This window comes from Narcine bancroftii, chromosome 6 (assembly GCF_036971445.1).
Source record: "Narcine bancroftii isolate sNarBan1 chromosome 6, sNarBan1.hap1, whole genome shotgun sequence".
Taxonomy (NCBI): domain Eukaryota; kingdom Metazoa; phylum Chordata; class Chondrichthyes; order Torpediniformes; family Narcinidae; genus Narcine; species Narcine bancroftii.
In genome coordinates, this window is record NC_091474.1 from 222,133,421 (window position 1) to 222,150,349 (window position 16,929).

Below are 16,929 nucleotides of genomic sequence, written 5' to 3' on the forward strand. Positions count from 1 at the left end.
GTGCTCCTGTGTTGAAAATCAGTGAGGAGGAGACTGGTACCAACTGTGGTCTTCTAATAAGAAAGTCAAGACTCTAGTTGCAGAGGGGGATACAGAGGCCTACAGTTTGTAGCTTCTTGATCAGCACTTAGTGAATAATGGTATTCAAGGGCGAGCTGTAGTTGAAGAGCAGCTGTATGTATGAATTGCTGTTTTAGAGGTGATCGAGAGCTGGGTGGAGAGCCAGCGATATTACATCTGCTGTGAAGCAATTGTGATGATAGGCGAATTGCAGTGGGACAAGATCTTTGCTGAGATACGTGTTAATTCTGACCATGGCCACCCTCTCAAAGCAATTCATCACAATAAAAATTAATGCTACTGGGTGGTAGACATTGAGGCAACTTCTTGGGTACCGGGATGATTGATGCCCTTTTGAAGCAAGTGGGGACCACAATGAGAGGTGGAAAACTCCATGAACACTCTGGTTTGTTGGTTGATGCAGATTTTTAGTACCCTGCCAGATATGCCATCAGAGCCTGATGCCTTGCGAGGATTCACCCTCTTGAATGATGTTCCGACGTCGCCCTCAGAGACCACTATCACAGGCTCTCAGCCGTTTCAGAGATTCTAGTTTGGTTCTTCTTCTCAAAATATGCTTAGAAGGTGTTCAGCTCATTGGGTAGTGAAGAATCACAACCATTTATAGCGTTTGCCCTCGCTTTGTCCGCTGAAATGGTCTATACCCCCTGCCATAAGCTGGTGTTTATCTCTCTCTGTCTCTAGCTTCCTCCGGAATTGTCACTTGGCCTCAGAGATGGCCTTCCACAGGTTGTGCCTGGACTTCTTGTAAAGATCTCGATCCCCGGCCTTAAACACCCTTCTTCTTGCCCTCAGCAAGTAGCGAATTCTCTGATTCACCCAGGGCTTCTGGTTGGGGAACATCCGGTATTTGCACATGGGCACACACTCAGCCACACAGGTCTTGATGTTGGTGATACCTGTTGCATAGTCATTCAAGTCTATGGATGAGTTCTTGAATATGTTCCAGCCCACTGATACAAAGCAGTCCTGCCAACGCTCCTCCACCCCCCTCAACCTTACTTTCACTGTCTTTTCCACTGGTGCTGTGACACTGGGAGTAAAGTACAGCCAGGTGATCAGACCTGCCGAAGTGCAGTTGTGGTATGGCTCACTGTATGTTCTTCATGGTGATGTAACAGCAGTTGAGTGTGTTGGCTCCCCTGGTCTCACATGTGACATGTTGGTGATAGTTTGTCTGAGGCTTCGTCAGGTTGGCCTAATTGAAGTCTCCCACAATGATCAGGAAAGAATCCGGATATGCTGTTTCATGGATGTTAATGATAGAGCTCAGTCCCTCCAGTGCCAGCCTGACGTTAGCCTGGGGCTGAATGTACACTGCGACCAGGATGATGGCAGTGAACTCCCTCAGCAAGTAGAATGGGCGACACTTGATCGCCAGATGTTCCAGGTTAGGGGAGCAGAACTGGGACATAACTGTCACGTCTGTGCATCATGATGAATTGATCATGACATAAATGCTGCCTCCCCTGGTTTTTCCAGACGTCATTCAATCCGCGTGATGGAGGGTGTAGCCCTTGGGCTGCAGTGCCGTGTCTCAAGTGTCTGCATTTAGCCATGTTTCTGTAAAGCACATCACGCAGCATTCCCTGATGACTCTCTAATGTTGAAGTCCAGTTTGGAGTTCATCAAGTTTGTTCTTAGAGACTATACATTGGCCAGGAGGATGGTGGGGAGCGGAAGCCTCTGGTCTCGGTGTCTCAGCCTGACCCGTAGCCACCCTCTGCATCCACGTGGTCAGGTCTTCTTTACTTGGTCCGTGGGTCCACTGCTGGAAGTTCCCACGATGTTTAACTGGTCCATTTGTATCCCTTTAAATCCTCAGCAATTTTAAATGTGCTGAGTGTCTGCAGAGTCTCCGCTGTAAGGCGCCTGATATTTCCCTCGTTTTAATGAGCACGTGTCTAACATTCCTTGTCCCTACTTCAGGAATTCCCCAGAAATGGGGACACAATCTTTTGCTCTCTTTTCCCATTTTTTCCAAAAGGAAGGGACTTGTCTGAAAATAAACTACCTCAGTTGTGACAACATCCTTGAAGGCATTACTCTATTCTGTACTGTCACGCAAGCAAGATTCTATAAGGCAATGTTTTCAGAGGAGCCATCGAATGCTACAACATAGAAAACAGGCTATTCTGCCCCTCTAGTCTGTGCTGACCATCATCTGCCTAGTTCCACTGAGCTGCTCCCATTCCATAACCCTCCAGGCCTCTCGCATCCATGTAACCTATCCAATTTATTCTTAAAACACACAATCGAGCCTGCATTCACATCAGATTGCAGCTCATTCCACTCTCCCACCACTGTGTGAAGAAGTTCTCCCTAATGCTCCCCCTAAACTTTTCCCCCTTCAGCTTAAACTATGACCATTCATATGTATCTCCCCAAAAGGCCTATTCACATCCACTCTGTCCATACCTCTCATAATCTTGTAAACCTCTATCAAATCTCCCTCCATTCTTCTTCGCTCCAAGGAATATAGTCCTAACCAGTTTAATCTTTCCCTGTAACTCAACTCTTGAAGGCCTAGCAACATTCTAGTAAATCTTCTCTGCTCTCTTTCAGTCTTATTGATATCCTTCCTGTAGTTAGGCAACCAGAACCACACAAAATATTCCAAATTTGGCCTCACCCAAATAACATCCCAACTCCTATACTCAATACTCTGATTTATAAAAGCTAAGATACCAGAAGCTTTATTTAAAACCCTGTCCACCTGCATCATCACCTTCAGGGAATTCCCAGATCTCTGCTCTTACGCACTCCTCAGTGCCCTACCATTTACTGTGTATGTCCTATCTTGGTTTGCCCTTCCAAAATGTATCACCTCACACTTGTCTGAATTAAACTCCATCTGCCATTTTTTGGCCCATTCTCCTGGCTGGTCCAGTTCACTCTGCAATCTTTGAAAATTTTCCTCACTGACCACAACACCTCCTATCTTTGTGTTATTAGCAAACTTGCTGACCCAATTCACCACATTATCCAGATCACTGATAAATACAACAAACAACAATGGTCCCAACATGGATCTCTGAGTCACAGGCCTCAAGTCACAGGCCTCCAATCTGAGATGCAACCATCCACACTACCACTCTCTGTTTTCTCCCACTGTTGGAATCTAGGGGTTAAAACATTATGAAAGAAATGATTAATTAATAAGTTTATATCTACTGCATGGTTCAGGGGAAAAGATGAATGTGATTAAGTGGCAATCACTACATGGAGCAAAGTTGGCTGAGCAAAATTGTCTGCTCCCAAACTACAGGGAGAGGAAATGCATAAAACTATTTAGGAGGAATGCTCAAACTGAAGGAGGTGGTGAGTAGCACAGGAGACACAGGCCAGACCAGAACAAAGAATGGCCTGCAAGAAACAAAGTGAATGGAAAACCAGTCTAGGAGGAAGATTAAGGCATGAGGAGGTGATAAAGAGAACAGCAGAAATTGGCTAGACAGGGACAGAATGGTGATTAGAAATATCTGGGGATGAATTAATTTCTGATCCAATCAACAGGATAGTCTGGCTTGGAGGATAAAGATGGGAGTGCTACACCCCAGATATCTGCAAAACAGGAGATGACTTGTGATAACCCTTATGCAAAAAGATCTAGCAAAGGAAGACAACTTTTGTTCTGTATGATAATGAAATCTAGCAAAGGAAGCCAACTTTTGTTCTGTATGATAAGGTTGATCTATATAAACTGAGCCAACTGGACAATAGAGGTCAGTCTTGGGGAGTAGCTCACTGTGCAGGTGACCTATGAACTAACGATTGACCCAGAGCTCTGTTAAGTTTTATTCTTGTGCTGTGTAATAAACTGATGTTGAACCGAATACCTTCTCCTATCACTTCATTCAAAGAACACGCTGGACTCAGACCACACATAGACTAAATTAAGAGTAAGGTAAAGCCAGAGTCCGACACCACTCAGCCAATTTCAAATCCAGTTTACAACCTCCCCTTGAATACCTAGTGCCATAACCTTCTGAAGTAACCTCCCATATGGAACCTTATCAAAAGCTTTACTAAAGTCCATGTAAGCAACATCCACAGCCTTCTTTGTTACCTCCTTGAAAAACTCTACAAGATTTGTTAAACATCAAGACACATTGACCGTCCTTAATCAGCCCATGCCTGTCAAAATACCTATACATACTGTTTCTCAGAACTCCATCCAAAATTTTACCTACTACTGACATCAAGCTCACTGGCCTATAATTACCTGGTTTATTTTTAAGAGCTTTTTTAAACACTGATTCATGAGCTACCCTCCAATCCTCTGGCACCTCACCCATGGCTAAGGACATTTTGAATAGATCAGCCAGGGCCCCTAGTCTCCATCAAGGCCCGAGCAAATATCATATCTGGCCCAGGTGATTTATCTACTTTTATTTGCTATAAGGCAGCAAGCACCTCTTCCTCCTTCATCCCCATATGTTCCATAACCCTTTTTTTTGTTTCCCTTCCTTCCTTATACACTATGCCAGTTTCCTGAGTAAATATTGATGCCAAAAAAAACTGTTTAAGATCACCCCTATCTCGTGAGGCTCCAACATGGGTGACCACTCTGATCGACTAGGGGACCAATTTTGTCCCTTACTATCCTTTTACTCTTAATATACTTATAGAAAGCCTTCAGGTTTTAAAAAATTTACATGAATTCCATTTTATTAAAAATTAGACAAACAGCACAGTAACAGGCCCTTCCAGTCCACAAGCCTGTGCCCCCCAATTACAGGCAATTAACCAACACCCCCCCCCCCCGTATATTTCAAATGGTGGGAGGAAACCAGAGCATTCAAAGAAAACTCACACAGACAGAGGCAGAACGTACAAACATCTCTCAGGCAGCACTGGATTCAAACCAGTGTTCCTAACGCTGTAATTACATACTAACCATGCCATCCAAAAGGGGAAGGATCAACACAGGAGAATCATGTGGAAAAGCAGTCCCCGGAGTCTGGGCCTGAATTCAGCTGCATATTTCAACATTACTCCACAGCACATAACAACTGCACTGATTCAGTATTTATTACTCACAGTCCTAAACATCCCAATTTTTTCTGGTATCCTAAACCTTTCAGGGAAGGGAATTCCAGATTTACTCAAACACTGTGTGGTAAACAGATGGGTTTTGTTATCCCAAATTGAATTCTGTTCATGATGACCACCCAGTTATCCTGCTGGAACTTGTGCACAAATTTATTGTTAGTTTGATGGTTTTATGCTTGTTTTCCTTTATAATATTTTATTTAGTACTTCACCATGAACCACGTTAGTAACGATATATACCAAACATTAAATTTATCTTGCATTTACTGAAATTATACTAAATTATACTAAATGTTTAAAGTGTTGTTATACCAAGGATCAATCAGCCGCTTTCTCAATTGATCTCATTTACATGAAATTCAGCTTCTTCCCCACTGCCATCAGATTCCTGAATGATCAATAAACCATAGACACTGCCTTACATTTTGTGCAATATTATTTTTATTATAGTAATGTTGTAAGATGGTTATAATCTGAATGTTTGTTCTATGACGCTGTCGCAAAACACCGAATTTCCTGACAATAAATTCTGATTCTGTCCTTTTGACTTCAACGCACCTGCTCTCTCAGCTTACCTCGTTTGCACTTGCCACCACAAATTCTGCCAACGTTCCCGGTTTCCAAGGCGGAACTGCTGCGCACACCTGAAAGAGAAACAAAACAAGAAACTATCTGAAATTGGATTTGTAAGATCCTCTGAAAATTATTACCACTTGCATTTAAATATTTTTGTTACTAGAGTGAAGTTCCAACCAGTTTACTCTAATATGTAAGTGAAGCAAAATTTGTATACTGCCTTTCATGAACTCAGGATGTCCCGAATCATTTTACAATCAAATGTATGCTTTTAAAGTAGTGGCCATTGGAATGTGGAGCTCAGCATATGCCATCCTCAGTACAGAAGGCGTCATTGACAACATTTATTGCAATTTCTTACCATGACTACTCTACTTCCCAAACCCATTAGAAGCAAGGCAATAAATGCTAGCCATGCCAGTGACCCCCTTCATACCATAAATTAATTTCAAACAGGGTAGTTGACAAATTAACAATGAAAATGCACAAAGACCAATGCGATAACGGCTAGAAATTATGGTTAGTGTTGCAGGTTGAAAGATCATTTTGGGCCACATAATGGCATGACATTCCCTAATCTTCATCAAGTAATTTAAAAATCAAAAAGCTGCAGATCCTGGACACCTGAACTAAGAACAGAAGATGCTGAAGACACTCAGTAAATCAGGTAGCATTTGCGCAAGGAGAGATTTGGGTTGAAGAGTTTTCATCAGAACAGATATGATGGGTTACTCCCACTCCTAATTCCCATGACCCATGGCGATGCGTATTTGACCTGAAATGTTAGTCATGTCCCTCACCATTTCTGCAGCCCAACTTTAAGTGTCTTTCAAGCAGTTTCTCGCATCGGACTTGTCAGCCACAAACGAGCCTGCAGCTGACATGGACATTACCCCCCCATAAATCTTCGTCCGCGAAGCCAAGCCAAAGAAGAAGACTACAATAGTCCCCTTAATTTCCTGATTTGACTTGAAAGTTTTCATCTTGGGTTTTCAAAATCTTTACATTACTCCCCGTGATGTTTCCCACTTGTCAGCATCAGCCTCAGCTGCTCTGAGCATCCTGTGATCGCTGTTCCATCACCAATCTACATTGACGCAGCCTCTGCACTGCTGCTCACTCCTCCACCAAAAGGAATTGTTCCTTAAATATGCTTCTCCCATCTCGCCTTGGAACAACACTTTTTATAGGTTCCCGTTTGCACCCTCCGGCTATGCATCTACCGAGATATGAAGCATTTTTCACGCCTTCCAGCAGCTTAGGGGCAATAAAGAAATAGAAGTTGTTCCTATACTGCAGTTTTCCTTCTGACTTCAACTGCATAGGTGACAACACAAAATCTAACGTGCAAGTGCGGCAAATAAAAATCGCTTAGATCTGCCACTCCTCAGTCTCTGCACTTGACTGGAAAGTGCATGAGATCAGTGAGTGGACTGAGTTCTCACACAAAATGCTTCCTACTGTAAAAGTGATCATTCCTTAGGTCTATGTATAAAGTACAGCTATTGGAATGCAGTGTCCAAGGACAGTAAGAGCAGATGGAACTGTCACCTACATTGAATTAACACCAGAGCCATAATCCATTTGTATAAACATCCAGCCCTAGTGATGACCATGACCCCATTGACTGAGCTCCAAAATCATCGCGGATTCAGAATTTCAAGAATTCACCAGCCTTAGATTGACAGTCTGTCCTTACTTCATGCCTGCATCCAAGTATCGTGTATGTTTCAACGAAGCCTTCTACAGTGGACACACATTTTATTTTAATGTTAATCTGCAATATTATGAGCTTCATACCTCACACTGGGCCCAACTGAGAACTGCCAACGCAAGGCAGAGGACACCAGTCATTGTGGAACATTGATTGCTAATCTCACACTCTATTCAGTTTTGTCAAGGGGCAAAAGGCAAGGAGAGAGCAATCAGAAAACAGAAGCTGATCATTTTAGGAGACAACCTTCCAATCGCATTAATTAAATAGAAACAGCACGTTATAAATAGATAGCAAAAGTGAGATGCCATCAGGCAAGCTTCCATGCACACATAGAGTCAGAAGACAGTGTTGAAATTGAACTGCTGAAACTGAAAGAGCACTGAAGGTGCCATCTTGGATGAGGCGTAAACCATGGCTTTGGCTCAAGCATCTAAGAAAGATCCCATAGCACTACTTAATGACAGTGTTCTTAAATTAATGTCCTGGTTAATATGCATTGAAAACCAGCATCACTAAAGCAGATTCATTGGTTATTTCCCCAATGCTCTGTTGGAATTCTTTGCTGTGCTGAAATTAACAGTCATATTTCCAACAGTGGCCACACTTCAAAAGTAATTCATTTGTTGTTACATATTTTGTTGCATCCTGGGGCCGCCAAAGGAAGTATGTAAATGCACATTCTCCCTTGCTTCATTTCTGTGGTATAATGTAACAGCTCTAGGCTCTGAAGTTTAAAAGAAAGGCAAATAGCCCTCATTTAACAAATTCAGACACAAGATCAAAAGACGCAGTTCCAAGGTACACTACCTCATCTCCAGGTTTGAAATAAGATACATCAAGTCCAGTTTCCACGATGACACCAGAGACATCACGCCCCAAAATCAAAGGAAATTCACTCCCAGCAGGGTTTAAATGTAAAGGGTCACGTTTCATTCTGAGAGCAACTGCACCATATCCATCTTGAAGAGATAACAAACATGAAGACAATTGGCAATGGCAACAAGATAAACCAAAAACTCCCAGGAATCAGTTGCATCAAATATGATGCAAATGAATGTTTAATTGAAGGAAAGGAAAAACAGCAATTCTATCAGTAAATACAATCAGAACCTTCCATGTCACCATGTGGGACCGAAAACACAATGCTGGAGAAACTCAGCAGGTAAAACCATGTACTTTATATAGCAAAGATACATAACCAACATTTTGGGCTTGAGTCTTTCATCAAGGTAGAACAAAATGTAGACAGACACCCAAACAAAATGGTGGGAGGGGGAGAGGGAGGAGGGAAACTTTTTTTTTCCCTGCGGTTGAATGCATGGATCTGGCAGAGGATGAAGTGTAGGAGAGGTCCGTAGCAGGCCATGGCAAGCAAGGGCTGGAGCTGTGGCCATGATATTTTGTTCAGATACCTGCCTATATTTTGTTCATACTTGAAGCATTGGTTATGTATCTTTATCTTTGCTATATAAAGTACACTGTTTGACCTGCTGAGTTTCTCCAGTATTGTGCTTTTACCTGCAGGTTATAATTCAACTCAAACGTTAAAATTGATTTTACCCATAACTTTGTAGATTTGGATTGTCTATTGAAACTCCTGCACAATGAAGTAAGCAACAAGCTCAAAACCTGACATTTCGCAAATTACCATACAAAATGGAGAAAGGGTGAGGAGGTGATAACTACAGAAGTTATTCTATTTTGTACACGGGATGAAATTCATCCCAGTTTCTATCCAGTACAACAGCTGTGGATCATTTAACCCCTCGAGCATCTTTCTACCTTGTTATCATTTAATAGCTTTTGTTAACAAAAGATTAATCAGCCTCAGATTTAAAACAAACATTTGGCTGATGTCAATTATTAGTTGCAGCAGTTTCAAATTTCCATCTCTTTTTCAGTCAGAAAATAGGCTTCTAGGCAAATCCACTCAGGACTCAATTCTCGACCCAGTGCAAATACTTTATCACTTTCAATCCTTCATGTCTTGATCATTTCTATCAAATCACCTCAGACTCTCACATTTTTGCTTATGCAAAAAGTCTTACAATTTAACCACTGTAGTCTAACACAAACAACTTTGAGATTCAACAAAGTTGTAGCAAGTCTCCTGCTTTCTCCTATTTAACATTAGGATGCGGCATGAGTTATTCTCATATATACAAGTACAATGCACAGATGCACCTTAATTCTTATTTGCTGCAACCAGACAGCTGTGCAAGATACAACAACAACATAAATTACATCATAAAATAGCATGAGAATGGAAAGGAGATCATGAATATAAAAGGATAGATATTCAAAATCAAAGTGATGTTTCAGTAGGGCAGACAGATCTTCTAGTTGTCCTGAAGTAGTTTATGGTAGCATAGGGAGGTTCAAGATACAACTAGTGAGAACTCTCCCAATTTAGGCTTTCATCCCAAGGCCAGTGCTCAGCTAACACGAACCTATTTGCTTCCTGGAAAGAGTAAAGTTTCCGTGACTCATCCTCTCACAGCGATTACAGATTTGGAATCTGACTAGGGAGTTGGTTTGTCCCTCACCTTCCAACTCCAGGTAACAAGAGACTTTTTTAAGTCACAGCAACATCAAGACAAGCATGGTCTTGCTCCCTTTTATGGATTGCCCAGTTTTCTAGCTGACAAGCTAATGAGTGAACAAACAGAAGGGAAGGGGACTCAGCAGATCAGTCATCATTCTGAAACTTCAACCTAAAATGTTGACTGACCATTTCTCTCCATGGATGCTGCCTGATCTGCTGAGTACTTTCAAATTTTCATGATATAAATGCCTGTATGGTAAAAGAGACCAGAACAGCAAAAACAAAGATGCATCAGATAATTTATGTATTGGTATATCAAATTAGACTGAAACACATGGGTTTGTTTTACACAATATAATCAATTGTCTCACTCATGACATGAACTGCCAAAATATTAGATAAAATAAAGATAGAAATATTCTATAAAACATTCCCATATTCAAATTTACAACAGTAATGTACTGGTTTATTCAATGCTCAACATAAAATTAGCATTTTTTTTCAAGATCTTCAACTTACTTCTCATGGAAATGTCAATAGGATTCAAGCTGCAAGCGTGAACTTTTATTACAACTTCATTAGGGTAGTGTATAATTGGTAAGAGAATATTTTTTGTCAAACGCAGCAGATTGTTATTCCCATATTCATCTATCACCCAGGCTGGCATTACTGTCTGTTTGCATGAAGAGGTGGTAATCTTTCTGCAGCAGCCCTTCACAAAAACATTTATTCCCATTCTCACTGGCTTGCCTAAAGGGCCACTGGCAACTTTTTTCCTCACGAGGTACAACTTTGGGAGGAACATAATTGAGCTGTAGGCTCATAAACTCTTCATGGACCACTGACCCCTTATAAAACACCATCAGAGACCTGAACTGAAATCCCCAGCAATCGACCTCACGCCAATCTTTATATTTAATACGGAAACCGACAAGATCCGAGTGTTCTGCCAGGAACACCACTCTCTTCCACGACTGCAGCGCTCGAGCCTCCTCAACCCCGTTGACCTTCGGGGGAAATCGACGTCACCTCCCACGAGCAGCGTCCAATCAGCAGTCTCGTTGTTGGCCGGTTCCTGGCGTCAACCAACATGGCGCCGCGCATGTGGAGCTGCTGATGAAGAGCCAACAGCTTGTGTTCGCTGGATAACGTTGGTGGTTCCGCGAACCATGAGGGGCTGGACGATCCGCGAGGTAAGGAGCGAGGGGGGCCAGCACTCTTCACACGGCCGCCGTGAGTGATCTGCCCGGGGCCGCCCCTCGGTTAGATCTCCCTCCCACCAGGCCAGGAACATCCTCTGCTTCTCATTTATTTGCTCAAGGTTGCAGCATCTGCAGCCTTTATGATTCTCCAAGGTTATTTGTTCCACCTCAAGAGATCCATCTCTCGCTTCCCCGTCACCCACCCCTCCTCATCGCCCCGGCCTTGCTGCTCTGTCACTCGCTCAGCTGCGTCTCTCCCCATCCCCGCATTCACGAAAGTGTTGCCTTTTTCTAGGTGGCGTGGGTCGTGGGCATCAGAGTACAAGGGCAATTAAGTTTTCCCGCAATTGCATACAGTGCACCGAGTCCAACTTCAGATCTAAGTCTATTTTGGTTTCTGTGACCCAAGGATGATGATTCACCAGTAAAGTTACTGAAATTTTATGAGAGAGTGAATAGAAAAAGAACCCATACTCAGTGAAGAATCATTAATAAGAGCTGGGGACCCATAATTTTACTCAGATGGCTGGAAGTCTATGGAGAACACTCCTACGGGTGTTGAGTACACAAGATTATTACCAATTAGATTATTGGATTGTAACAGACTTGATATCTATATATCATAAATATAGGAGCTGTAGCAAAATAGACAAGCTCCTGGATTTGTTACGGTCTTGCTGAATGAGAGAATTTGCAGTCTATTTCTTATTCTTGTGAATTAATCAGGTATAGTCTGTTCACTGTTCAATCAAAATAAATGCATATAGACTGAAGAACATTTTCTCTAAAATCTATAACCGTCCATCTCAAAATTATAGATGTTATCTTAATGTATTAAAACACTTGATGTTTAAAATTTATTCTGTCATACTTTCAATTAGCAATTTGGAGCTTGAAGGTATGGCTCCAAACACAAGAAAACCTGAGGCTTTTATTGTGGAGAGACCTCTTGTCTCGTGTTTTGTCACAAGAACAGACATTGTTTCTCCTAGGAGAGATTGAAGACAATTATTCAAGGCAGAATAGATGACACAGAACGCTTAGAGCATGGACAATGGCTTGTTGAGAATTGGCTGCAGCAATATAGTTAAAAAGGTCTTACTTTTTTTTCCTTCCCTTGTTAATATGGAGTAGAGCCATACAGCACAGAACAGCCTCTTCAGGCCAACACAATCATTCTGAACAAGTTGGCATTCTGGGCTAATCCCATTGGCCTGCCTTTCTAAATATCTTTTGGATATTCTAATTGTACCTTCCTCAGGCAGCTCATTCCAGACATAAACTACTGAGTGAAATAGCTGCTCCATGATCCCACTTTGATCTCTTTCCCCTCATTGTAAATCTATGTCCTCTTGTTCTAAAATCATATACTCTGGAGAGGGTGGGGGGTGGACTTTATTCATGTCATTCATAATTTTATTTACTTCTATAAAACATAGGAATATAGAAAATAGGTGTAGGAATAAGAGTCACCCCTCAGTCTCTTGTGCTCCAGGGAATAAACTCCCAGCCTATCTAGTCTCATGCTGTAACTCCAGTCTGCTCCTCCACTTGACCATAAGAGATAGGAGTGGAAGTAAACCATTCAGCCTGTCAAGTCTGCTCCACCATTTCATCATGAGCTGATCCATTCTTGCACTCAGCCCCACTGCCCAGCCTTCTCCCCATAACCTTTGATACCCTGACTACTCGGCCTTAAATACACCCAATGACTTGGCCTCCACAGCCCCCCATGGTAGCAAACTTCATAGGTTCACCACTCTCTGAAGTTGCGACCTCTTGTCCTAGACTCCCCTCCCATGGAAAACTACTTTGCCACATCTACTCTGTCCAAGCCTTTCAATATTTAAAATGCTTCTACAATGTTCTCTCTTTTCCACCCCCCCCATTCTTCTGAACTCCAAGGAGTACAGTCCCAGTAGCACGCTAGTGAATATTTTTATTGATCTTTTCAACTTAATTGATATCCTTCCTGTAGCTCGCCAAACAGAACTACATACAGCACTCCAAGTGTGGTCTCACCAACAATTTGTAGCACTGTATCATGATGAACCAATTTTTGCACCAAATGCTGTGTCTGCCACCCTGGCCACCTGAGTTGCAGTTTTTAGAATTATGCATTTGTACTGTGTGCATGTAATATGCAAGGTTTATGCAACCTAATAACGTGCATTCATATTTAAATTTTAGATTTCCCTGGCTTTAAGACAAGGTCACATTAGTCCATCCGAGCTATGCCAGAGATGTCTGTCTTTAATAAGGAAAACAAAGATTTTGAATGCCTATATTACTGTCACTGAGGAGCAAGCTGTGAAACAGGCCGAAGATGCAGAGAAAAGACTGCAGAGAGGTGATCTCCAGATTTATCACAATTTGTTGCAAACATTTTTGAGCAATTTGATTGCAGGAAAATTTATTTTTAATACATGACACTTTATCCTTCCTGAATGTAGAAAGTTTGCTTCCATCTTATTTATGTTTGACCTGGTGCAATTTTAATTTTTTTCTCTTTTTCTCTAATTGTACCTGTCTTAAAGGTTTTACTTAACACACCTACTTTGATATTTTCCTTTTTCTTTCTGAACAGTTTATTTAGTAGTTATTGAGATTTTTAATTATCAATGCTGATTTTACATGCAGTTAAAATAAGTACAAATGAAGTGCAGAACTGTTGGGAGACAAACAATTTATTTTTTTGCAATCTTTATGACAAAAGATCACTAATTATTTATTTTTCAAGTTGTGATACAACTCCAATTATCCAAAATGGTTTGGACCGGCCTACATCAGATAAACGTTTTTTTCGGATAACTGGCCATTTTTAAAAAACAGCCAAGTAGCAACAGCAAATCACTTGCAACAGTGTTTAAACAACAAGGGAAGGCTTTTTAAGCATTAAAATAATGTTTAATTCTCACCAAAAAAATGCTGGCTGCTGCCAATCACTGACACCTCCCCATCGAGGTCCCTCCTGCTGCTGGGAGGCCGCTCTCCTTGATAATCGGAGTTGTACTGTATTTACTTTTGTATCCCTGTTGTTCTTGAGTCCAGAGTAAAAACACACAGAAACACACAGAAATGTTTGAGAAACTTAACCAGTCTCGCAGCATCCATTTTGTGTCTGAGCCCTTCAAGGTATGACCAAAGAACATGAAGGAGTCAGAATAAAGACTGAAGAATGGCAGGGGGAGGACTCCAGACCAACGGAAGGTGTTAATTAGATATAATAAGAGGAGAGGTGAGAATCGATTTTGGCTCTGTGAAAGTAGTCAAGGGAAAAGGAAAGGGAAGAGAGGAATTCAGAAAAGGGGGGGGAGGCATCAAGTGAAAGAAGGGATGAGGGGGTGGGGGAGGGGTGGTTAATGGAAACTGGAGAAATTGATGTTAATGCCATGTGGTTGGAGGGTGCCCAGACAGAATATGAGGCATTGTTGCTCCAGTTTGTGATTGGTCTGAATATGTCAGTGCATGAGACCATGAACAGACATATCATCAAGGGATTCTGACAGAGAATTGAAATGGATGTGCACTGGGAGATCCACGCTATTGCAGCATACAGAGCCGAGGTGTTCGACAATACAATCTCTCATGTAGAGGATATCACAACGGGAACACAGGATGCATTTGATCTTTATATTGACACATTCCTGTTTGCTTATTACCTTGAGGAAGGACTCACCCCCAAAATGTCGGAAATATACATTTACCTCTCATTGATGCTGCGAGACTGGCTGAGTTCCTCCAGCATTTCTATGTGTTCTTACTACAATCACAGTGTCTCCAGACTTTCATGTTTCATTCTCTTTTCACCAATGTTTCTGACCTAGGATATAGATAAATGAATAACGGTGATACAACACAGAAACTAGCTCTTTGGCCCAACTAGACTAAGTTGTCTACCTAAACTAGTCCCATTTGCCGCATTTGACCAATAGCCCTCCAAATATTTACTATCCATGTATCCATCCAAATACATTTTTAAAGTTATAATTGTAATCACTGCTACTACTTCATCTGTTCATATTATCCTGGACCACCTGTGTGAAAAAGATATCTCTGATGCCCCTAAGGTCCCTTTTAATCTGTCCTCTGTTAGTCACCCACACCTTCCTTCTTCCAGCTCCCCACCCACCCTTTTTATTAGAGAATATCTTTCTCTGGCAGCTGCCCCATTCCCTGATCACTTCAACTCCTTTCTCATCTTCCCCCTCCAACCTGTATCTACGCATCTCCTGAAAGCCTGTGCTCCTGTATATCTGATCTCTTGGAAATACTTCCAATAACTTGACATCAGACTCATCAACCTATAATTTCTTGGATTTTTTTTAGACAACAAAACAACATGATCTACCATCCAATCCTCTGGCACCTCTCCATTAGCTAAGGACATTTTAATTTCTATGCTAGTCTCCCTCAAGGTCCAAGGGAATGCCTTGTCAGTCCCTGTGGATTTATCCATCCTTATTCTCTTTAAGATAGTGAGCAAGGCCTCCATAATCTGCATAAGCCCTGTGACTTCACTGCTTGTGTGCTTCACTTCCCTAGACTATATGCCAGTTTCCCGAGTAAACATAAATGCAAAAAAAAATTAAGATCTCACCCATGTTTCTAGCTACATACATGGCCAACCACTCTGATCTTCAAGATGACCAATTTTGACCCTTGTTATCCTTTTGCTCTTAATAATCCAGTAGAAACCCCTTAGGAGTTTCCTTCCCTTTGTCTGCAAAAGCAGCCCTTATGTATTCTTTAAGTCCTCCTAATTTACCTCTTGTTTTTTCTGATTTTTTTTTCTCCTCAAGTATCTAATTCGCTCATCCTCCTTCCTTTTCCACATCTTTAGCCATGTTTTAAGCTGCATTTACTCTCTCTTTTCTAACCACTAACACATGGCAAGAGAAGCAATCCTGATATCACAACCCCCTGGAGGTCCTGTCCATCAACTTCACTTCACTCCCTGAACTCTCTTTGCAGAACCTCATCACCCTTCCAACCAACATGGACCATAACATCTGGCTGTTCACCATCCCTCTTGAGAATGCCATGAACTCAATCAGAGATATCCCAGACTCAGGCACCTGAGAGGCAATGTACCATCCAGGATTCTTAATCACTTCCACAGAACCTCTCATCTATTCCCCTCATTATTAAATCACCTATCACCTCCTTTCTTCCTTCCCTTTCTTAGCCACATTGCCAGACTCTGTGCCAGAGACCTGACCACCATTGCTTGACCCTGGTTGGTCACCCCCTCCCCCAAACAGTATCCAATTAATTCATGTTATTGAGGGGAACAGCCACAGAGTATCCTGCCTTGACTGCCCATTCCCTTTCCCTCTCCTGAATGTCACCCAGCTACCATCCTCCTGCCTTCTAAGTGTGATTGCATTCCTGTATCTCTTATCCATAACCCACCTCCCAAATGATTTGGAGCTCCCTTGCACTGTCCTGACTATCCACATTCTACAAGAGGAGCCTGTCCCTGCACCGGTTGCCATTCCCACTGACAATGAAATGGGGGAAAATAAATCAAAAAAACTCTCCTTGCATGTGCCTTCTTGCTGAATCCAACTGTTCCTTGATAAGGTTGTTCTTATGGTACCTTAACTCATGCACCACCTCAGCCTCTCTGACCAAAGCATCAATGCAAAAAAAAATCCCACTGTTCATCCCCACAGTGGTCACTCCATTTAAGCTCCCCTTCCTTTTATTGGCTACAGCTAATTAGCCAATGGAGAAATTTAAACAATCAC

The 16,929-nt window shown here is 41.9% G+C and overlaps 2 protein-coding genes across 5 annotated transcripts in view; one reads left to right on the forward strand and one right to left on the reverse strand.

Moving 5' to 3' along the window:
- rtn4ip1 (reticulon 4 interacting protein 1) overlaps positions 1–10,994 on the reverse strand; it is a 58,927-nt gene extending 47,933 nt beyond the window's left edge. The window contains exons 1-3 of one of the 2 annotated variants that reach the window (XM_069887480.1): positions 10,845–10,994; positions 8,237–8,388; positions 5,712–5,780 (exon numbers count right to left, since the gene is read on the reverse strand). In XM_069887480.1, the coding sequence (XP_069743581.1) occupies positions 5,712–5,780; positions 8,237–8,362 (195 nt within the window). In that variant the 5' untranslated portion in view covers positions 8,363–8,388; positions 10,845–10,994. Of the gene's footprint in view, positions 1–5,711; positions 5,781–8,236; positions 8,389–10,493 lie in introns of both variants that reach the window. The other variant, XM_069887479.1, reaches the window with a different exon arrangement.
- Positions 10,995–11,046: 52 nt separating this feature from the next.
- The window catches only part of qrsl1 (glutaminyl-tRNA amidotransferase subunit QRSL1), a 39,295-nt gene continuing 33,412 nt past the window's right edge, over positions 11,047–16,929 (forward strand). For all 3 annotated transcript variants that reach the window (XM_069887486.1, XM_069887488.1, XM_069887487.1), the window contains exons 1-2: positions 11,047–11,167; positions 13,367–13,526. In XM_069887486.1, coding sequence (XP_069743587.1) covers positions 11,144–11,167; positions 13,367–13,526 — 184 coding nt within the window. In that variant the 5' untranslated portion in view covers positions 11,047–11,143. The remainder of the gene's footprint in view (positions 11,168–13,366; positions 13,527–16,929) is intronic.